Genomic DNA, 24,929 nt, shown 5'->3' on the forward strand with positions numbered 1-24,929 from the left:
GTGGGTACAAAACACAGAAGACATGCAAATATTCCATTCACATGTTATCTCTGTTTTAGATCCACTCCTATTTTTTTGGGCATTAGTAATACCGATGGATTATTGAGCAAATGCTGACCGAGGGAAAGCGTATGCTCCACAGACAGAATCTGTTTTTTGTGGGTTATTGTTCTGACGGATCAGAGAAAGGGCAAATTAATCAGTGACGTCAAGACAAACTTACTGCTGTCACCCTCTCCACTTTTTCCGGGGGGCTCTATTTGTATTCGCATTTAATAGAACAGGTTCTGTTGACATCTATGTGGAATCAGCTGCCGACGGTGTAAGGCTACTTTCACACTAGCGTTCGGGCGGATCCGTTCTGAACGGATCCGCTCATAATAATGCAGACGGAGGCTCCGTTCAGAACGGATCCGTCTGCATTATTTTTAGCATAGAACAGCTAAGTGTGAAAATAGCCTAGTACGGATCCGTCCAGACTTTCAATGTAAAGTCAATGGGGGACGGATCCGCTTGAAGATTGAGCCACATTGTGGCATCTTCAAACGGATCCGTCCCCATTGACTTACATTGAAAGTCTGGACGGATCCGCACGGATCCGCACGCCTCCGAACGGCCAGACGGACACCCGAACGCTGCAAGCAGCGTTCAGCTGTCCGCCTGTCCGTGCGGAGGCGAGCGGAGCGGAGGCTGAACGCCGCCAGACTGATGCAGTCTGAGCGGATCCGCTCCATTCAGACTGCATCAGGGCTGGACGGCTGCGTTCGGGTCCGCTCGTGAGCTCCTTCAAACGGAGCTCACGAGCGGACCAGCGAACGCTAGTGTGAAAGCAGCCTAAAAGGAGTGCGCTTCTTCTTGGCGCTAACATCGACCTGTTAGGTGAGTTCATATTTGAGTTAATTGGTCAGTTTTGGCCCTGTGACTGTCCTAAAAAGTGAAGTGTGCAGTGATTCTAAGAGCAACGTCTGTCATCTCCATGTCATACGGACTCACAGTATTGTTTCACTACCACAGCAGACTCCTGATGCGTGTTACTACAAGGCACAGTGTTCTATACCACTATAAAGGCTCTCAGCAGCCAGGAAATAGACATTTTTAAGGTAATTTGCCTCAAATATTTTCGGATAGAACAGAATTTTTCCCGAAAAATTAGGCAAACCAGAGAATCGACTTTAAAAAAAAAAATTGTCATCTCTAGTGAAAAGCATGATGAGGAGTACTGTTTACATACCAATTCTAATTGAACCAGGAAATGTATTGAAGTAAATTAATTATTTCCAGACTACAGGTTCTTGTGGTCCGTGTGGCTGCTCTAAATAATATCTGTACAGGTTATTGTGATTGCAACTATTATCATTTTAGCATTCATAGTACATGCTACTGATGTCTTCATATCAGTATTCTGGGCTCTACACATACATCACTTATGATTTTATTGATTCAGTATAGTTTTCTAATGTGTCAGTAAAAAAATATTTCCTGTCTATCATTTTTAGATACAGTAAGTTGTCTAAAGACTAACAAAATAAGGCTGTCAACCCTGAAAAGATGTAAATGGATATGAAAGCATTTTAATAAATTCTCATTATCTTCTTGAAAAATAACATTGGTCACCAACAATTTTTTTATTTATTAAAATCTAGTTTTAATATTTAATATTTTTTTTATATATTAATATGCCCAAGAGGGCTCATTACTAGTGTTGGTCAAGCACCAAAGTGCTCGGGTGCTCGAGTAGAACACCTCAGGATGCTCGGGTGCTCGGTACAATGGAAGTCAAAATGCATATTTATGCAGTTTAGAAAGCAGTATTAAAAATAAAACCTCTACATGATTTGTTTTCTTATTTTATCATAAGCGTGGTTGTTCTTTTATATCAGTTTTTATATGGTGTGGATCTACCAGTTTCTTTGTCCTACTAGCTCACATACAATAATTTGGTGGCACCTATTTTTTATAATGTTGGGAATAGGAAGGTTAAGAGTACAATATGCGAACATCTGCTAATCCATATAATTTTCCCACTAATATGATGGATTGTAATCTGAAGTTGAAATTATGTCAATTTAATGTGAAGAAAAAAACTGTAACTCAAACAAGTGATAAAAACTATTGTTGATCGAGCACAAAAGTGCTCAGGTGCTCGGGTGTTCTGGACGAACATATCGGGATATTCGGGTGCTCGACCGAACACCCGAGTATAATAAAAGTCAATGGGAGATCCCGAGCATTAAACCAGGCACCTCCTGCTCTGAAGAGGGGAGGGTGCCTGGTTCATAGAAAAAGGTCAGAAATTCATGGAAACACCACCGAAATAGTTTGGGAACAGCATGGGGAGGATGTCTGGATGTATCTTGGACTCCCAGGTCGCTGCTGGGAACGTTGTTGTCGGAGTAGTGCACCACTTTTACAGACTGACAATAATACGCACAAAACCCAATAAATTGTTAAGAAACATTATTTCCTGTATATTTACTTGCATAAAAAGTGCAAGTGCTGCTAAAAATTACAAGGAAGAGGTACTCCGATACAACCTGTATATCACATAATGGAGGGCCTCATTCACATTGTGGTATAATAGTTCAGGTGGTGGGACTCCTACACTCATAAAGCGTATGCACTAAATGAAAGGGCTGCCAAAAATTACAAGGAACCAGCACTCCAAAACATCCTTTGTTACACATAAAAGAGGGCATCATACACACCCTTGAAAAATTATGATTGATGGCCTGCTGGTTACCCTCAAAAACATTTGGAGCAAGGGCCTGCTGATCTGACCATCTAAAACATTGGGAATGAGGGTCTGCTGCTGAGCTGACCATCTAAAACAGGGGTGAGCGCCTGCTGCCGAGCTGATCATCTAAAAAATTTGGTGGGCGAAGGCTGCTGCCGAGCTGACCATCTAAAAAAAATTGTGGGCGAGGGCCTGCTGCCGAGCTGACCATCTAAAAAATTTTGTGGGCGAGGGCTGCTGCCAAGCTGACCATCTAAAAAAAATTGTGGGAGAGGGCCTGCTGCCGAGCTGACCATCTAAAAAAATTTGTGGGCGAGGGCCTGCTGCCGAGCTGACCATCTAAAAAAATTTGTGGGCGAGGGCCTGCTGCCGAGGTGATTAGCTAATAAATTTTGTGGGCAAGGGCATGCTGCCAAGCTAATCATCTAAAAATTTAGGGGTGAGGGTCTGCTGGTGAGCTGACCCTCTAAAACATTATGGTTGAGGGCCTGCTGGTGACCCTGAAAAACATTATGGGTGAGGGCCTGCTGGTGACCCTTAAAAACATTATGGGTGAGGGCCCGCTGCTAAGCTGACCCTCTAAAACATTAGGAATGAGGGCAGCCTAATGAGGGCAGCATGTTGATATGACGGAGGAGGAGGAGGAGGAGGAGAAAAGGGAGATTGAACCGAATACCGTGCATTCAATACACCATAAAAGCCACATTTAGAGTGCTTCTATGTTCAGCCGCTTTCCTCTGGTGGAATAGAGAAGTCTGGGGCAATCCAGGCCTTGTTCATTTTATAAGAGTCAACCAGTCAGCATTTTCAGTTGACAGGCAGATGCGCTTATCATTTATTATGCCCACAGCAGCACTAAATACACCCTCTAACAGGCCAGCACCTCGTAGGCGTAGAGTTCGTGCCTCGTGTCCAGCTTGTACACCCAATAGTTGTAAGGCACACAGAGATCACTGAGGATGCTGACACGGTCTGCTAAGTACTTATTCGCCATCTTCCAAAAGTTTTCCCTCCTTGTGACACTAGACTGCGCATCAGGTTGAGGGTGCTGTCAGGGTGTCATAAAACTGTCCCAGGCCTTGGAGAGTGTTGCCCTGCCACTGTTGGAACTGCTATGTGTTCCCCTCATCTCCCCTCCTCGGTTGGCCAAGGAACTACACACTCTGCATCCAGCGTTGTCAGCTGGAAATTTTTGGAGCAATTTTTCCAAAATGACCTTCTGGTATTGCACCATTTTGCTCATCCTCTCCACCACAGGAATGAGAGATGAGAAGTTCTCTTTGTATCTGGAGTTAAGAAGGGTGAACAACCAGTAATCGGTGTTGGCCAAAATGCATACATCGTGATGGTCACGCGAAAGGCAGCCTGACATAAAGTCGGCTATGTGTGCCAGCGTACCAGCAGACAAGACTTCGCTGTCCTCATCAGGAGGATGACTCTCAATCTCCTCATCCTCTTCCTCCTCTTCTACCCATCCACGCTTAACAGATGAAATAAAACTTCCATGGGTTTTACCCTCTGTAGTGGAGGCAACGGTCTCCTGCTCCTCCTCCTCATCATCCAATTTGTTCTGAGAAGACGAACTGAGGGTGGTCTGGCTATCACCCTGTGTACGTTCTTCCCCCATTTCCACCTCTTCCACATGCAAAGCGTCCGCCTTAATTGTGAACAGAGAGCGTTTGAGTAGACACAGAAGTGGGATGGTTACGCTGATAATACCATTATCGCCGTTCACCATCTGTGTTGATTACTCAAAGTTGAATAAAACCTCACAGTGGTCAGACATCAATGCCCACTTGTTGCTTGTGAAGAGCGGAAGCTAACTGGAAAGGCAAAGACTACTGCTCACAAAGCCTGGCCAACATGTGGAACGTGGTGTTTCAGCGCGTGCTCACATCGCACAACAGTCGTGAGCTTGCAATTGCAAGCGCTGCTGCAGCGTTGCCAAACCGGCGGAAGCTGTCGATGACTTGTGGAGATGTGCACACACACGGCGCACCTTTACCAGTAGCTCAGGCAAATTAGGGTAGGTTTTGAGAAACCGCTGAACCACTAGGTTGAACACGTGGGCTAGGCATGGTATGTGTGTGAGCTTGCCGAGCTCCAAAACAGCCACCAAGTTACGGCCATTATCAGACACAACCATGCCTGGTTGTAGGTTGAGTGGCGAGAGCTACAGCTCAGTCTAGTCCCTTATTCACTGCAACACCTATGCGACGGTGTGCTGTTTGTCGCGGCCTGTTGCTGCTTCCCCACTGCAGTGCTACACTGCTTCCAGTGACTGACTGATGTCTGACTGGTGCTGTAAGATGATAATTCAGAGGTGGAAGTGGATGAGGAGGTGGAGGAGGAGAAGGGGGAGTTGCAGCCACTAACGTAGGTGAAGGCGGAAACCCTGATGGAAGTAGGACCCACAATCCTTGGTGTTGGTAGCACCTGTGCCATCCTAGGGTACGACTCGCTCCCGGCCTCCACAACATTAACCCAGTGTGCCGTCAGGGAAATGTAGCATCCCTGGCCAAAGGCACTTGTCCATGTGTCAATCATTAAGTGGACCTTCCCAATAACTGCATTGGTCAGGGCACGGGTGATGTTAAGGACACATGCTGGTGTAAGGCTGGGACTGCACACCGTGAAAAATATTGGCGGCTGGGGACAGCCGCTGCCATCAGGCTGCAGAAAGCCTCAGTGTCCACAAGCCTAAATGGCAACATTTGCAGGGCCATAAATTTGGAAAGGTGCCCATTTAGTGCTATGGTCTGTGGGTGGGTGGCTGGGTATTTGCGCTTTTGTTCAAAGGCCTGTGGTATATATATATCTGTACGCTGCGCTGGGACACAGAAGTTGATGTGCTAGCTGATGGTGCTTGCGAAGGTCCAGGTGCATGGCGGGAGGCATACGGGCATGCGTCTTGTACAGTGGATTGGCCACCATGTAACACAGGGGAAGAGGAGGCAGTGGTGTGACCCGCAGACACTGGTTGTGGACCCAGGCGTTCGGGGCACGTATTAGGGTGCTTTGATGCCATGTGGCGGATCATGCTGGTGGTGGTGAGGTTGCTAGTGTTTATGCCACTCCTCATTTTGGTACGTCACAGGTTGCAAATGACAATTCTTTTATCGTCCGCACTTTACTCAAAAAAGCGCCAGACTGCAGATTTCCACAAGAGGTTGCTCCGGGGCACAGTTGCGGGCCTGTTTGGTGTGGCCACCTTCCCAGGTTGGGTCAGTGACTTCATCGTCCAGCACCTACTCTTCCACTTCCTCATTCTGGTCATCTTCCTGACTTGTTGACCTAACAACAACCTCAGTTATTGACAACTGTGTTTCATCCTCATCATGAACCTCTTGAGACACTAATTGGGGTTGACTTATTGGCAACTGTGTCTCATCATTCTCATCCACCTCATGAAACACTAATTGCCGTTCCCCACCGTCATCTTCTTCTGACTGAATGCTCCAGAGTTTGGGAATCAGGGCACAAGATCTCCTCATGTCCCTCTTAAAGCAGGCTTGACGAGAGGCCCAAATTAAGGAATGGTGATGAAAACAGCTCCTCGGAATATCAGAGTGTGGGATCACTTGTTTGCCAAGACTCTCCATGGTGGGTGGAAGGAGTATCAGGGAGAGGATTCTGTTGACCAAACTCTTGGCTACTGAGACTGGACTTTGTGAAAGACAGAGTGGTGCTTAACCGACTGGAAGCATTATCTGCTGCAATCCAACCGGCCACCTGGTCGCACTGGTCTGGCGGAGAGTGGAGTCCTGTGCCGCACTGCATGAAACTATGTATAGTGGATGAGTGTGTTTCTTGTGCTCTGGCAGCCGGCACAGTTTCACCATGCCCAGGGCCACGGTCTCTGCGTGCACCATCAGCAGCACGGCCATTTTCCTGTCCCTTACTGCTCGCCTTGCGCATGCTAAATGATATATATGCTTGCAAGTATGTCACACGTACAGTAGTAAGTTTTGTAAGTGTATGCTCAAACAAAGTGACAGAATGTCAGAGATATTTTTAGGATGTGCACACATTAAACAGGAGATATAGCGCAAGTAATGTCACTGTCACCACCGCCTAATAAAAAATTACACTGAATGAATGTCACTGACATTTAGGATGTGCACATGTTATACAGGAGGTACAGCACAAGCTGCGCAAGTAATGTCGCTGTCACCACCGCCTAATAAAAAATTACACTGAATGAATGTCACTGATATTTAGGATGCACAAATGTTATTCAGGAGGCATAGAGCAAGTAATGTCGCTGTCACCACCGCCTAATAAAAAATTACACTGAATGATTGTCACTGATATTTAGGATGCACAAACGTTATACAGAAGGTATAGAGCAAGTAATGTCGCTGTCACCACCGCCTAATAAAAAATTACACTAAATGAATGTTACTGATATTTAGGATGAGCACACATTAAACAGGAGGTATAGCGCAAGTAATGTCGCTGTCACCACCGCCTAATTCAAAATTACACTGAATAAATGTCACTGATATTTAGGATGCACACACGTTATACAGGAGGGTTATACAGGAAGAATGTCGCTGCCACCAGCAGCAAAAAAAATTGACTGAATGTCACTGATATTTCGGATACGCAAACGTTATACAGGAGATGTAGCAAAGGTAATGTCACTGTCTACAGCGGACGCCATCTACAGAAAAAGTACACTGGATGTCACAGATATTTTTAGACTGTGTACATGTTACACAGGAGATGTAGCACAGATAATGTCGCTGTCACTATCGGCGAATAAAATTACATTGCATGTCACTGATATTTCGGATATGCTAACGTTATGCTGGAGATGTAGCGCAGGTAATGTCGCTGCCACAGCAGCAAAAAAATTTGACTGAATGTCACTGATATTTTGGATACGCAAACGTTATACAGGAGATGTAGTGCAGGTAATGTAACTGTCCGCAGCGGACACCATCTACGGAAAAAGTACACTGGATGTCAGATATTTTTAGGCTGCACACACGTTAGACAGGAGATGTAGTGCAGATAATGTTGCTGTCTGCAGCGGCCAAACAATTGCAAGCTATTTAGCGTAGGTTGCGCTAAAAATATATATTGCTGCCAGATACAACTATAGTCCTTAAAAGCACTTTTGGGTCTCTAACAAGTTTTAGCAATTTAGCTCAGTTTGCGCTAAAAATATATATTGCTGCCACACACAATAGTTCTTAAAAGGACTTTTGGGTCTATAACAAGTATAAAAAGTAAAATTATTGCTATTTCAATCCCTACACTTACTCTCCCTTCTGCTCTCCAGCTCTCCCTGACTAATACTGAGCCGAACACGTATATAGCACCCGATGACGTGTTTTGGCCAGCCAATTACAGTGAATGGCAGTACTTACCTGCATGTTTATTGGCTGAAGGAGACTCGAGCATCGCGCTCGAGCACACGCGATATTCGGCCAAACACCATGATGTGCCGAGCATCGCGATGCTCGAGCCGAACTAGTGTTCAGCCGAGCATGCTCGCCCAACACTACTCATTGCTACAAATTAAAACAAACACTGGATTCACTGTTATGTAACTAGAAAGCTATAATATTACATATAATGTAACTAGAAAGCTATAATATTTAATGCACTGTTTATAATTGTGTTAGTTTGTGGCAAAATGAAGAATTACATAAAATGGTTGGTTCATACATCGTTAGCTGAAAAATAATTCACATTTTTCACATTACTTATGACTGCTTAGCCTCCGTGAAGTTTAGTGATGCAATCAGCCAGTAATTATTAATGGATTCTCATTTTATTTCTGGGAACATATCCAAGAGAATCATTACATATTTGACCCTTTTTAGTCCGGTCGAAAATATCAGTGAACTGAGGTTGCCATCGCCTCCTTAGAATGGGTAACCTCATGTGTCCCTCATTGCTATAAAGGAGTTTGATATACACTACAATAAAAGTAGTGCTCGAAACAGTATACAAAATGAAAGACATAACTTGTACTAATATTATTTACCTTTTATTATTTTTATCTGTATGTTAAATTGTTTATCTGTAGTAATCCTGGTGATAAGCATAAAACTCATTCTAGTCTAACTCTCCTTTGGTCTGTTAGAATATCAAAATTATAACTGACATATTTGAAGAGTGTTGATAAAAAAATGGCTGCACAACATTTCATATGCAAACAATAGAATTTAGAAATGGGGATCATTCTAGATTAAAGTGGTATTATACCTACTATAAATGAGCAAATTTTTTATCAAACGTGTGTCGGGCCCATTTTTTTATCAACCATGTTTGCTTGATGGATATGCACCTGTGATTATAATTATGAATGTGCTAGTCTAAATTTTCTTGTAGTATATTTGAAGAGAGTGTCCCACTTTTTTTCTTTAAGTTTTTTCTTTATTTTTTCTATTTTTAATTTTTTTCTTTACTATGTTGCATAAAGTTTTCCACATATTTTTGAAGCAATGTGGCAAAATTTGTAATCCATTGTGCCTCACTTGATGAGGGGAGTGACTTAGTGGGAAAAAATAGGGCATGGCTTTGCAAAAAGAGACATGACATAAGATCCGACAGTTTGCCTCAAAGTAAGTTAAAGTAATTCAACCAATAAGGCCTAATACAGGCCTCTACAAAAATGGATCTTGAAAAATGGACAGAATGTTCAAAATCTTTGTTAATTTATTGAAAAGGAAAAACTAAAATGTTGCTTTGACATAAGATTCCAGACCGTTTACTCAATACTTCAGCACGTTTGGCAGTGATTATAACCTCTAGTCCTCTTCTGTATGATGCCACAAGGTTTGCACATCTGGGTGTGGGGATTTTCTGCCATGCTGGATGGGGACCATCGCTAGACAGCCATTTTAAGGTATCTCCAGAGATATTCAATTGGGTTCAAGTCAGGACTCTGGCTGGGCCACTTAAAGACATTTGCAGAGTTATCCCTAAGTTACTCCTGTGTTGATTGAGGCCAGAAAGGTCAATTTAGGTTTCATTAGACCAGAGTACTTTAGGTACTTTTTGCAAACTTTCATGTTTATTTTACTAAGGAAAGTCTTCTTTGTGGCCACTCTTCATTAAAACCCAGATTGATGGAATGCTGAAGTTATGGTTGACCTTCTGGAAGCTTCTATCTGCACACAGGATCTTTGGAGCTCAACTAGAGTGACCATTGTGTTCTTGGTCACCTCCCTTACCAAGGACATTTTCTACAAATTAATTTTATGAGGACCAGCTCTAGGAAAAGTCCCGGCTGTTCTAAATATCTCCCACTCCATAATTATGGAAGCCACTGTGCGCTTGTGAACTTTCAGTGGAGAATAAATTGTTCAGATATGTGTATAGAATGTGTCTTCTCCAGATATGTGCCTCCATACAATCCTGTGTCTTATCTCCACAGGCAGTTCTTTCCTCCCCATGGCTTAGTTTTTGCTATTATTTCATTATCAGCTGTGGGACCTTAAATAGACAGGGATGTGTATTCTCAAGTCATGTCCAATCAAATGAATTTTGCACTGGTTAAAAAAGTAAAAAGGTCTGAAGACTTTCAGAATGAATGGTATTTTATAATGAAAGACAAAGTCAAAAGAATAGTTGTCTTGTTTGACATATATGTTTTATTAATAGCTTTATCATATAAACCAAATAAGCTGCTATAAATCAACACCATAATTAGAGATGAGCAAAGTTTTGAGTAGCTATAAATCAGGTATAATCAGACCACTCTGCCTTAGGGTATAGCTACACGAAGCGGCCTTACTGTGGGCAGGTTACGGCCATGCTGCAGTGAAGAACCATGCAGCCAATTAGCCTGCAGCTGCCTTTTATTTAATAATGAAGACTGTGCAGCATCTTTAATGCACCTTTAAACAGGGGCTGTTGCTGGTAAGGTGTTTGGTTGGATAGGTGGGGGGCACACTATGCAAGTTTTTGCTGGTCTGGCCTGCAATCTCCTGCAGGTTATTTGACAGTAAACACAGAATATTACTCAGCATTGACATACCCTCTTCTCCAGCCCCAGCACTCTCCCTCTGCCCTACAGGTGGAAGCCCTTCTTATACCATCTGCTTTTCCATATCATCTAATATAGATGAGAATATGTCATCAGGAACATCCAGCTCCTCCTCTCTGCATCTTGCTGACTTTTCTAGGACATGGAGACTTTGAAGGTTGATTTAGAAGAATTAAAGCTAGAAAAAGATGAGGATGGTCATCATTAAGACCTTGCCACCCTAAGGAGTGCAGACTGGATGGTATTGGTTGGCACGTTGGCACTGGAATAATAAAAGCTTCCATCTTATTGATATTGAATTACATTTATGGCTTATGTAGAAATAAGTAAATGTCAGAATAAATAAATATCACTGACATAGAATAAGTCTCCCTGCAGTCTCTCTGCAGTTCCCCTGTACTCTCCCTCTCCAATATTCTTCTATTAATCGCTTTCAGCAATGCTGTCCCTGGCGCATGAGCGCTTGCCATGTTTCTCCTTGTATTCAGCTCACAGGACAATGGCGTAGAGGGTTTTATAGGGCTGTGACATCTCCGGGGATGGCTATCGGAAGATTGGCTGGCGTTATAGGTGATCTTGCGTTCCTGGGCTTGCCACCTCTACACTTAATTTCACTATGTAACACGTGCAGGTGCCATTTTAGGAAAACCTGATTCCTTACCATGAAGCATGATAAAATGTGGATTCATTTAGAATCTACGTTTTTCTAAAGTTCTTACTTAATTCTGCTTTGAATGCTTTGCTAAGCACTAACTATAATGCTGAATCAAATAATATTCATGTTTACAAAAGAAAAAGGAATAAAATAAAGTAGTAGTTTTGATATAAACTGTAAATAGATTGTATTTTCTATGTGATTTTGACAAATTTAGCATTAATTTACCTAGAAAACTGGTGTAAAGTACAGTTGAAATGTACAACAGTTCCTAGATGCCTAGATTTCAGTGTCTGGTGAGAAGACCTCACGTGGGCCAAAATTAATAATACATTTGGTGCATGTTAGGCCATCAGTCTTTTTCTAAGACTTGCATAGGAATCACCATTCATAGTAAATTTCCCCTAATGAGTTGTGTACTTGCAAGCAGGTTTTCAGATGCTGGATGCAAACAAGAATATTTTCATCTACAAATCAAAAGTAAAAATCTGTATTTGGTGGAACAGAAAAAAAATATTAGAAGGTCTTAAAACTTTGTTTATAGTCATAACAGCGTTAACTTTTTACAGTGTTTAAATGAAACCACAGGTTTGATTTGCCTTTTAAAGGGATAGTCTGAATCTTGAAAAATTTTAAAAGCTTTAATTGTTATAAAAGAAAATATAAAAGTATACCAAGAAAACACTAATCACCTCTTCAACGCCCTGCCGCTCTGGCACAAATGTTCTGGTGGTCCTTTGCTGAACTTTGTTTCATGCTGCTCTAGATGGGTGAAGGATAGAAAAGGTGAGTCATGTTTTTTTTTTGTTATTTTATAATATTTTGCAGCTTTTTTCTCCAGCCACTGGAAAAGCCCTAGCTAGACAATTATTTTTTGAAATGATACCAAGATACTAACCTCAAAAGCAAACTCTCAAATACTGGAAAATAATAATTTATGTTTAACATAGAAAAATATTTTATATCTTTCAGTTGGAACCGAGAGGAAATGGAAGTGTAAATAATAGACTATGCTCAATAGTTGAAGACGATGATGAAGACACAGGAGAGGAAGAATCTTCATCTCCAATACATACTCGAAATACGACATCTAAATACAAAAAATCCTCAAACAGCTCTCTGGGGATCAATCGAAAACCATTCTCTGGGAATGTTCCATTTAAATCTCCAACAAAGTCTTCTAATCTATACTCAAGACAGGATAATGAATCTTACCTTAATAGAAGACTGGATAAGAATTTAATGCTTAATCTTCCAAAAGTCACAAGCCTTGGACCACCGGATTTAAGTCCCAGGTTTGCATCGTTCATATTATTTATTTGGAATTTATTGTTGGTGAAGTAAATAATGCCACATGAAAGTAGCTAGAGTTATCATCATTATAATTAATGATTTATGTACTATTATATCATTACATTTTATTTCTGTTGCTTCTTTAATATACCGGTAATTGTAAAAATACTGCTGCTGCTACTACTATTACAATTATACTATAAAATATTGTGGATATTAAGTTATGATGTTCCATTGTATTTATTATTCCAGTATTTTAAAAGTCAAACATATTATTATTATTATTATTATTATTTATATTACACATACATATCATTATTACACACAGTTCGAAAAAGCTTCCATAATAAACTATAGGTAATATTTATTTTAGTGGATGCACAACATTTTGTAACCTTTGTGCACCTTCTGCTTAAAGCAAAAATTTCAAATGTTGATAATTAGTAAATGGATCCAGAAATGATAAGGGACACATTTTGGGGTTATAGCAGGGAAGCATACAAATAGATAAGGTTTTATAGCCAAATACATATTTAGCATTTAACATGATAGGTCCACTATTAAGATCTCTGTGTTGACTTTCCGCTGGTTTCCATGCGTTTGGCCAGAAAGCAAAAAGTGGATGTTAAGAATACACTCTGTATAAGTAGTATTATATGCTGAATAGTGAGGTGCAGCTTCAGGTAATATTTGCAGAGTTGCTTCTGTTGCCATCCTGCAGTAGTTATTACTGCCTGTGGGGCAATTGATCTATAGTATATGGAAACTTGCATTTGGGGGTTTAGAGAGGTGTATTTAATAGTCCTGGTATACCAGAGAATTTAATAGGAAGAATTACTACCAGATTCCTCCATAGATTACAGACTATGGCCTGTGTTCTCAGCAGTTGAAAACGGTGATCAGTTAAAGGGGTTGTCTCACTTCAGGAAATTACATTTATCATGTAGACAATGTTACTACAAGGTACTTACTAATGTATTGTGATTGTCCCTATCGCCTTCTTTGCTGGCTTGATACGTTTTTAGATTACATTATACGCTGCTTGCATCCAGAGGTTACAACCACCCTGCAATCCAGCAGCTGTGGACGTGCTTGCACACTATAGGAAAAAGTGCAGTGTATAACATGATGGAAAAATGAATGAAGCCAGCAAAGGAGGCAATATGGACAATCACAATATGTTAGTAAGTGCCTTTAGATAAATGCCACTTGCTAAAGTGAGACAAGCCTTTTAAGGGCACCTCACTACAAGAAGAAATGTACCAGAGAAAGATTGTGTAATTTTCTTGCCATAGACTCTATGCTTAGGTAATTCTGAATTAATATTCTTCAAAAGTTGTATAATTGCATAATATTGTTTAATAATCTTAGTTGATCTTCTTAAAAGAGCTTCTGTCAGCAGGATCAACACTATTAAAGTATGCATACTGTCTCGGGAAAATCACTAGTGGCATTGTCATTCTTCATGCAAAAACAGCTTTAATGTCCCAAGGGGTGCGATCAGCAGTGGAAAGCTGAGGAGCTGAAGTGCACCAAGGAGCTAGGCCCCACTTACAAGTGCACTGAAGCCCTCATTGTAATAAGGAATGCAAGTATTTTTTTTTTTCCTCTGTAACACAGAAACCTATTTTCGCAAAACAGATATAATTGTAAACAGGAGATTAAACACTACCAGGCAATATTCCTGGTTTGATAGGGTTGATCCTGTTGATAGGTGCTCTTTAAGCCAGATAAAATGGTGTAAAGCCAATGGCTATAGTTTTCCAAGACCTTTTCCAATGCTCGTGCAACATGTTATATTTCTTTAGCTGTATATTGTGCTAATGCTAATCCGTGTGTACTGGCAACTGACCTCAATGTGGCATCATCATAACGCACATCAGAAATTGATGCTACAATTCTTTATATCAGGCAATTCAACAAAGTAAATTTCCAATTATGTTCAAGAGAGGTAAATCTTATAAAATATTTTTTATTGCAAGTTATAGATCTTGTTATCATATCACTTTGCTTTTATCTACTGATTTTTAGTTCTCATTTTTACATTTATTCATTTATTCATAATGTCATGTTCTTTTCTGTAAATACATTTTACTTCATGACATTTTTAAGAGTTATCCACAATAGCATTTTTATTAAAATGTTTATTTTTTATAAAATCATTTCCACAATATGTATTTTTTCTTTCTAAAATATATATTTTCCTATTCTCTATATGCAAAAGCAACATTTTTTTTCAGTGAAGGAAAACTTTACACTGATATTTTTACACTTTGATTTATAGTTTGGAATACTAGATGTCTGCCTGGCTGTGTGCCGACCCCTTCCAATTAGTATTGGCTTTCCAGATCAGGCACTATTTCAAGCCTTTTAAATGACATAAAAATCCCAAACCCAGTGCCAGGACATCATAGCAGGCGGATTACATGAATATCTTCTGTATTCGTATACATAGAACACATAAAAGGAGCAAACTTCTATAGATAAAATCTTTCTTGCTGTTCCATCTCTCCTACAAATTAATTTTAAAATTGAATAATTTGTTAAGTAAATGTACAAAAACTCGAGCACACACATGAAATCATATCACTTTACCTAGCCCACATTACAACAGTGTTCCTCTATTTCCCCTATGCAAACTTGGAGGCAATAAATTCAGCTTTTAGAAATCACTGACCCACATTTACTAATGTAAGTGTACCTAGATTTTGACATAAATTGGGGCAAGATGTGGCTCACATTGGTGTATCTAGGGATAGAGAAATTATCTGCACCTTCCGAAAAAAGGGGTGGTCCTTAGCAGGGAAATGGCGGGTCCTAAAATATGAAATTTTTCATCACAATTAGTTATCAGTTATAACAGATGGTAACTGATGGTAGATGGTGGTAACTAGCCGCCTTCTTAAAGGGGCTGTCCAAGTTATATTTATTAATGACCTATCCTCAGGATAGGTCAATATCAGATCGGCGGGGGTCCGACACCCGGCACCCCCTCCGATCAGCTGTTTGAAGAGAAGGCGTGCGCGGTGTCAGCGCTGTCTCCTCTTCACTGTTTACTTTCTAGCCGTTGCATCTGCAGTGGTGAGCAGGTGTAATTACACCCAAGCCGTCCCATTCATTTCAATAGGAAGGCTTGGGTGTAATTACAACTGCTCACCACTGCAGATGCAACGGCTAGAAGGTAAACAGTGAAGAGGAGACAGCGCTGACACCGCGCACGCCTTCTCTTCAAACAGCTGATCGGAGGGGGTGCCGGGTGTCTGACCCAGCCGATCTAATATTGATGACCTATTCTGAGGATAGGTCATCAATAAATATAACTTGGACAACCCCTTTAAGTCTTGAAAAACCCCTTTAAAAACACACTGCACATCCATATTTTTTAAGTAAAAAAAAAGTTTCAATTTTCCCTATTTGGTGGAAGATGTCTTTATCTCTGTCTCCTGACAAGTCAGAAATGAATTACTAAAGTTTCATATTCATTGGAATTTAAGTTTTTGGGAATGTTTGTAAAAAACTTGATTACATTAGAATTAATTAGCTCATCGCTAGACTTAACTAATCTAGCTCTTAGCAAGGCTAAAGAACAGCCACTTATACCAACATTTTCCAAAATACTGTTGGGGGGGGGGGTTATTAAGACTTGTTCAAAGAAAAAGTGACCTAGTTGCCAATAGCAACTAATCAAATCCCACCTTTCATTTTTCAATCTTATTGGTTTCTATGGGCAACTAAACCAGTATTAGTTTGTACCAGTTTTGATAAACCTCCCCCTATGCCTCTTACAGTATTGAACTGACTTAGGCTACTTTCACATCTGCATTGTGCTGTCCGGTTTTGAGACTCTGTGCCGCAGCACAACGCTTCAGTTTTGTCCCCGTTCATTGTCAATGGGGACAAAACTAAAGAAACCGGAATGGAGAGCACCAGAATGCATTCTGTTCCAGTTTGTTGCATTCCCATGCAGGACACAAAATCACTGCAAGCAGCGTTTTTGTGTGTGGCATGGGAAACTGAAGAAGCTGGATCATATAAGTCAATGGTGCCAGATCCTTTTTTTTTTACATGAAAAAAACGGATCAGTGCCCATTGACTTAGAATGGTTTTAGTGCCAAATCCAGTTAATTCATTTTCGATAAAAAACAACCGATATAACGGAAGCGTTTTGCTGTTTTGATATCCCATGTCGGATCTCCAAGCCAGACAGCAAAAACGCAAATGTGAAAGTAGACTTAGTTAGTTGGCAGGTCTTGCATGGGGTCATTCACTGATCTGCAGAGTAATATTAAAGTTAATATTACAATATAGATAAACAATCAATGACAACTAATTATACTAAAAGCCTCATAAAAGTTTTCTGCTGTCAATAATTGGACAGTCTTTTCCTTGCTTGTCCAATTACCTGTGTCTTGAATACCTATGTCTTGAATCTTGACACAGTGGAAATGTAAAAGCTGACCTGGATCTTCTGCCTCAGGCATTCACAAGTAAATGATACAGGCCTCAAATGATTGACAAGTTTCACAAATAAAAGGCAAAGCTAGAATGTCAACTGAACTAAAATAGACTCAGCAAGGGGGATTCATTTGTCTTCATAGAAAATACTCTATCATACATGATAGTACGACAGGATTGCTGGATTTCTGCTTGCAAGCTTGTTTAGTTGATAACACTCTAGAAGAAAATACACTTGTTCACAATGCATATATGCTAAAATAAAACCCAGATATAGTTAATATATTAATACATTTTACATTACAGACTTCTTCTTTTTTAATGACAAATAAGCAAATTGTATAGTACAAGCTGCTGTACGATAATTATCTGCCTCAGGCCTCAATATAATTATACTGTCAGCAAATCATGGCATATACTCATTCTTAAAAAATGATATGCTAAGTTCCCCATAGTCATAGATGACAGCACATTGAAAGATGACAATATCTGTATCATTTTTATTTAGTCTATTTTATAGTGTTTACTTAGTGGACTATGGAGGAAATGATTATGGAGGGGATACACTTATACACAAAAGTACTTTTCGAACCACATCGTTGTGTCTCATCATTGACTTCCTTCACCACCATCCTTCTTGTGACCAACCTAGTCACTACCAAAAGGAACAGCCAAAACTGCCTAAAGAACTGTCAAGGCCATATCTACTTCAATTGTGTTTAGCTTGGCACTTGGTGATGCCACTGATACTGTGGCCACAGGCTCAGTAGATGCCATACCTAGGCCAAGCTCGGCTGCTAATAATCTCTGATATCTCCCGTATGACATTTTTTCTCCATAAGGTCGGTACACAAAACTACTGCCTTGTGCAAGATCTGCAGGATCAAAATAATCCATGGGTGTTCAAACACCAACATACTGTAGGTACTAGAGCTCTATTGTGTCACCAGATCAAGTAATAAAATAGAACTGGCCAGCATTCAGAACACTCTGTCCACCTTTACAGTCTTCTTTGTGGCAGCCAGGCTGCATCCCCAAGCAGCACAGTGTCCTTGTCATCCTCATCAACTAGTTCTCCTACTCAAACTCCTCTTCCTTTTCCTCCACTCCATTGTGAGACATCCATAATTGAATATGTAGCTGGCTTGTGTGAAAGCTGAACTCCCACCTGGCTAAGTTGCTGGCATTGCAGTTGCTGTTGTACCACTTAGGTGTGGTAAATGTGGCACAGTTCCAATCTTTCTGCCACAATCAATTATGTTTTAAAGTATTACTACTTATGTCCAGTTGTCTGTAAAAGTTCTCTTACTTGTTGTGCAGTTCCAAGCACATGAGGCGGCATCACCAGATTGAGTGGGAAAATAAAACTGACCAGCAATTGAAAAAAGTCTATCCTCCTTCTCCTTCTCTTACTGTATTTGCGGCAGCCAGGATACATCCACAACTAGTACAGTGTCCTTGTTATAGTCATCATCAGTTGCTTGTTCTCCATCTCAGACTACTCCTCCTGCTTCTCTGCTTTGTCACCAGCCACAGAAGGTGGAATGTGTGGCCATAAAATAGCTCTACTCATTTAGATGTAATCAAGCTGAACTACCAGACAGGCTTTATCACTTCTAGACGATTGTCCGTAAAACACGTCTTGTCATTCTGCAAATGTGGCACAGTTCTGGTCCTTCACCAAAATTCACTATTCTACCTCTGTCTCTGCTAAAACAAGTATCAGAAGGCGCATCAGCCAGTTCAGTTTGGACTGTGCCCTTTCTCCAGCACATACCCTGTTCACTGACCCCATGGACTTCTGTGGAAGCAGATTGCAACAGTGGCTGGAACTGGCAGTTTTCTATAAGTCTACCGTCCAGCCTCCTGTGTCTTCTCAGAGAAGGACATGGCAGGTAGCATCTTCACACACAAGCAGGCAACATTGTTCTGCGTAAGTGTCCAAAACATTACAAATGTCAAAATGAATCAGGCACGTGGAAACGTGAGGATTTCCATACATCTCCAGCTGATGACAATGAAGATATTTGCTGTTGCTGACAGTTGCTATTTATCACTAGCCCAATGATACATCTTAGAAAGAGGAAGGAATAAAGGCTCACCCAACTGGAGGTATGGATAGGAGCTCTAGTCAGGTGTTGACCCACCCAGTCAAGAGTAGAAGCAAAAATATAATGTAAAAGTAATAGTTGATTGTCGGTCTGCACCTCCGCTACTACGTGGCATCCCACGGAGCAGGCAGTAACTGACCTTACCTCCCTCCTACGGATAACTCAGGCCATGTTCGTTCGCCGTCCGAGTGCAATACCCTGCGTAGTCCTGGAGGTGTCAACTCGGCATCCCACGTGCTCGGGTAGAATTTTAATTCCTGGCTGTACAGTCGAGTTTTGTTTATCAGAGGTGGTATGAAAGTTCGTAATATAGAAGCGTTTCTATCTTTCAAATATTCATCGATGATGAGTCAAGAGTAGGTCCTGCGACATGGGGATCCAAACCATATGCGTTTCGAAGTGTATACTCACTCCTTCATCAGTGGACTCACCTTTGCATAATTTTCTACCAAGCTATCTTCAACTCCTTGCTACAGCATCCTCTCCTCCCTTTCTCCACCTCTACACAAACTCCCTTCCATAGTGTTCCTGAGTATACCAATGCCCCTTATTACTCCACACAGTAATAGCAACCCCTTTTTTGTGCTCCACACAATAATAGTACCCCATAACTCAAAAAACAAGTGTCCCCTGTTGTGTCCCAAAGATAATTGTGCCCCCAAAAGTGCCATAAGTTGTAGGAAAAATAGGTTGTTCTAATCAAAAGCTTGAATATTGTAGAATAATCAGTGCTTTGTTTGATATCATGAACTTGACATGACATTAATGACTTACACATGACAATCAAATATTATCCTATGGGGAATATTCTCACAATGCAAATACAAAATTTGCACACAAAAAAATGTTGTAATTAATTAATAGTAATTTAATTTTAACATGTGCTGTAGTCGTATCATTCACATAATGTTCCATGAGGCTCTTCTTTTGTAATATTAACTGAATTATACAAACCACTGGAGAAGAACAAGAGTCAGACCATATGTTGTCCAAACTAAATTTGAATTTGCTTAAATGAATTGTTAGGTGAACATGGTTAATATTAGTTAAACATAAAAAAATTTAGTTATATTTAAATGGACATCATGATTCTTTAATGCAACAGTAAAGTACATGAAATATGTAATTGAGACCTAATAAAAAAAGAATAAGTCAAAAACTTGACAACATGACAACAAAACCTCTCTGTATGTGGAATATATTTCTATGTATTTTTTTATTATAGGTGTCAGAATGCTTTTAATGTAACAGTATTTATAAGAACCTTTTTTCTTTTAACAGAGTTGTTGATGGTATTGAAGATAATGGTCTCGATGAAGGTCAAGCATTTGATTTTGAAGCTTATCAGTTGAGACAACAAGCACGACTAAATAAAAATGTTGAAGCAGGTACTATAGATTTAATAATTTACAATTTAAAGGTGTTATGTCATGATTGATGTAAAAATGCAAATCAGACTTCATATAGTAGATGCCAATCTTTTCCTAACAAAACTAGAACCAGTTCATTGTCTTTTCTGCTGCAGCTCTCTCACTATTACAGCTCATTGGGTGTGTCCATTCTCAGGAGGCATGTCCTTTCTGCTGCAGCTTTCTCCCTGTAACTGTCACAGCTTCTAACAGTAGATATAGCTGGTGTCTGTTCACAGATAGAACTGAGCATGTGCGCCCAGCTGTACTGATTAAGCACCAGGGGGCACCATTATAATGAAGTAAAAAGAATATCTCACAACTGGAGCATTTTCATAACAGAAAGTAAATTACAAAAGTAACTAACTAGTTTTGCGTGATAAAAAAAAAAATCTTTTTAACCAACATTTTTGATTTTTGCTTTTTGACTGAATTAAATAAAATAAACTTTAGGATAGATTTACTTAGTGAAATTCTGTAGAATACTGACACACATGGCTTTCACTACAATTATTAAGTGTTTTAGACACTTATTCAGTCTTGCTTGAAAAATAGAGCATGGCTTACCAGGAAGGGAGCGTGGTTTAAAATGTGACAACATGCATCAAAATTGCCAATCAATTTAGACAAAAGTGTGATTAACAAAGATGAATTTGGCACATCTTTAGCTCTGTTTATGTTTATGCTGTCTAAATATTACAATTATCAAATCTGGTCCTATGTGTTTATTGGATTCACACAAACCAGAATAATGTAGAAATCAAAATAACACATATATCTTAAACTTTAATAATTATAACTAAAGATGAGCAAATCAAATCCAATGAAGTGGAATTCGATCCGAATTTCAGGACAAATTTGATCCTCTTTGAAGCTGAATTTCCTCGTTCTTTGTGGTAGTAAATCGATTTAAATAGTGTAAAAAAAAAAAAACACACTTTCCTCCTCCATTTGCTCACGACAGGCCGCCATCTTGATTGAAGATCTTGTCCAAAATCCCATGTGTGGTGACGTATGATGTAACCACGCCAGCCGGCGTGACGACATCATCTCGGGCCGCCTGAGATTACATGCCAGATCTTTAAGCAAGATGGTGGCAGACGGGCTGTTGCGAGCAAATGGAGGTGGTAAGTATGATTTCATTTTTTTTAATGTCAATTTTACGCAGTTTTTACTCTAAGATGCCATGATCAAGTATGAACGCGGCATCTGTGGGGTACAATGATGGGGTGCACTGCTATTGCAGCTTTCTATCGTTGCATCCGCTGCTTACAAAAAAATGTGCTTCGTGATGATATAATACGTCACAAAGCAACATTTTTTTTTACATTCGGCAAAGCAGCCGAATCGAATTTTCCAAAACTTTGCTCATCTCTAATTATAACAATAAAAACACAATTAGAAGGATGAGGGAAGATATAATTAATTTGATGAGTAAAAAAAACAAGCTAGTATATATTATATATATAATAACATATTTACACTGTTTTTGTTTTGTTTTTTCTATTTAATTTATTCAACTCAGAAGAATCCAGTTGCCTGACTTCGGGTGAGCATCTCATGATACTTTGCGTTTAATATTTGCTGTATAAATTCAGTAGTATGTTGAAAGGAAGGGTTTGTATGTGGCCTCGTGCAGCACCTTATGTATTTTTATTCTTCAAAGGCAAAGATCAAACCATTGTTTAAAAAGCAAATTACAAGTCAAAGTAGTGCCATGTTTTGCTGTAGGGATACACATTAATTCTCGCTCTATTGCACAGATGATGGTTGGGAAAGAGCAAAGAACAATGTCAGTAACAATATTAGTGTTTATTGCCCAATATATGGTGGACCATTTTTTCTAACACACATTCATATTTTTATTGTCTTTCTCTGTACATGTTGCAGAGAAAATAACATCCCCCTTTTATATACATGTTAAAAATGCATTTGCTGGTAATTCTGTATGGCAGCTCATTGACCCAAATTTATTAGGTAGCATAATTTTACGATGCAATATCACTTGGTGTATTATTACGTACCTCTGACTACTTGAGATATAGTGACACTATTATATAAATGGGTCAGCAGTGAGTAAATTATTTTCCAGCAACTTGTAATTCAGCTTCCAGCGCTGTGCACTTCAGTATCTGCTGGAGGTGCAGTACAATGAAGAGGCTCGCAGAACAGAAAAGACCACCCCCATTACTCCTAGAGGATCATTTGCATATATGAAAACTTCACTTTTCTCAGTAATACGGGCACATATAAACATGGGGCCAAATGGTAAAAATGCAACAGGTCAACCCGTTTCATAGGTACAAGTCTGCTGATAGAGGCCCTTTAAAGTGTACCTCCAACTTCAAATATATTATTACATTTTTAGGTTCAAGAAACCAGAATTCTGAACAAATCAATACCAAAAGGAGAGATGTAAACTCTAGAGCAGGCATGGCCAACCTGCGGCTCTCCAGCTGTTGTAAAACTACAACTCCCACCCTGCCTTGCTGTAGGCTGATAGCTGTAGACTGTCCAAGCATGATGGGAGTTGTAGTTTTGCGACAGCTGGAGAGCCTCAGGCTGGCCATCCCTGCTCTAGAGTCTATGGGCCAGATTTATCATGACTCTGACAGCTCACTCCATTTTCACATATGGCTAAAGTCAGTTTTAGCCAAGTCAGATTTATGATCGGCCCTTATAGACTGTAATAAATGTGGTTTATCTGTCAAGTTTATCTGTCAATAAGCAGCTTTACGAAAAAGCCGCACGTCTTTACGAAAAAGTCGCATGTTCTATTAAAAAGTCTCATAAGATAAGCATGGTCCTTACTATGTGGCGTACCGCCCATAGAGGCAGACCACGCCATTGCTATGGGGCCCGCGGCACTGGGGGGCCCGGAGCGAAGAGAAGGCCCCGCCCACACTATTTGACCCCGCCCACTCATGACATGCGGCTATGCGGCTGCATTTCTTCTCAGCTTCTCAGCCACCTCTTCTTCCGCAATCTCCGCCACCAGCCGCCCCCCTTCCCGCCCGGAGTCTGACCTGATCCTGACTGCTGCGGAATCAGGATCAAGCCAGCCTGCAAGTAGAGCTCACTGGCCAATCAGCACAAGGCAACTCTGTTGAGGCAGCTGCTGTTTGACCAGTGTGCGCAAGGGAGGCGGGAGAATTGGTTCGCCGTCGGCTGTTGCCAGGGTGCCTGAGGAAACGAAGAAGCACCCTGTCCCTGGCCTGAACCGTTCATCCTGAAGGCTGCCGTGTCACTGCCTGGCCCTGGCTGCCTGAGAGTGAGACTGAGAGAGAGCAGACTCAGTCAGCAGAGACTAGGTATGATAATGTCAGATTGTCAGACACTGACAGGCCAGGCAGCAAGAGAGAGGAGGGGTGGGGAGGGGGACAGCCAGGACAGGGTGGGTAATGGGACTTTCTGAGGGCAGCAGCAAGCAGAGTTCCTTTGGGGGAGGGCGGTACTGTAGGCTCATAGAGGACTCAGGACAGTGCCCCCCCCCCCCCCCCTCGCTCCCCCAGGGAACCTGTCACCTCAAAAACACAAATAAAACAGCCAGCATTAGTCGTCCCCAGTTTGTTCAATATTAGAGATGAGCAAATTTCATATTTTAAAATTCGTTCACGCTTCGTTTGGTGGTAAAAGGTGAATTGCATTATGGATTCCGTTACCACAGACCATAATGCAATTCCATGACGGAATGCATAACAGAATGCCTTTATAGGCAGCTTTATAGGCATTCCATTATTCATTCTGTCATAATAGAAGTCTAGGGCCTGCATAACGGATCCGTCCGGCTTGCGTTATGCTGGAGTCCTCAGTAGGTCATGTATACATTTGTTTATTGGCAAATGGGGGTGTGGCAGGGGAGGAGCAAGGGCAGGAGGTGGGATGGGCCAAGGTAGTGGATGGGGTTAGGGGACCCAATTCAGATTCTTGCTATGGGGCCCAATGATTTATATGTACGCCCCTGTCTTTACTGGAGTGAGATTGCGCATTTTTGTGCGACTTTTTAAATAGTCCCAATAGTAAATCTGTCTAGAGATTAATTTACATAGGAAAACTATGTGCGCAAAAATTTGCGACTTTTTCACTCCATTATTCTGACTTGAGCTAATGATAAATCTGGCCCTATGTTTATAGAGCTCTGGTCAGAATTGAATTCAGGGTCATTCTTACATAATATGGCCATAAGAATAAAAATTTCTGTCTGGTGAGAGTTTCAAAACTTGTCTACCACCTCATTGACTATCTTCAATAAAATCTAATTGTG

The 24,929-nt window shown here is 40.7% G+C and overlaps 1 protein-coding gene across 1 annotated transcript in view; it reads left to right on the top strand.

The window, feature by feature from the left end:
- Positions 1–24,929, top strand: part of KCNH8 (potassium voltage-gated channel subfamily H member 8) — a 638,835-nt gene that overhangs the window by 588,480 nt on the left and 25,426 nt on the right. Inside the window, exons 13-14 of the mRNA XM_044294135.1 lie at positions 12,370–12,692; positions 20,538–20,644. Coding sequence (XP_044150070.1) covers positions 12,370–12,692; positions 20,538–20,644 — 430 coding nt within the window. The remainder of the gene's footprint in view (positions 1–12,369; positions 12,693–20,537; positions 20,645–24,929) is intronic.

This window comes from Bufo gargarizans, chromosome 5 (assembly GCF_014858855.1).
Source record: "Bufo gargarizans isolate SCDJY-AF-19 chromosome 5, ASM1485885v1, whole genome shotgun sequence".
In the NCBI taxonomy this organism is placed as follows: domain Eukaryota; kingdom Metazoa; phylum Chordata; class Amphibia; order Anura; family Bufonidae; genus Bufo; species Bufo gargarizans.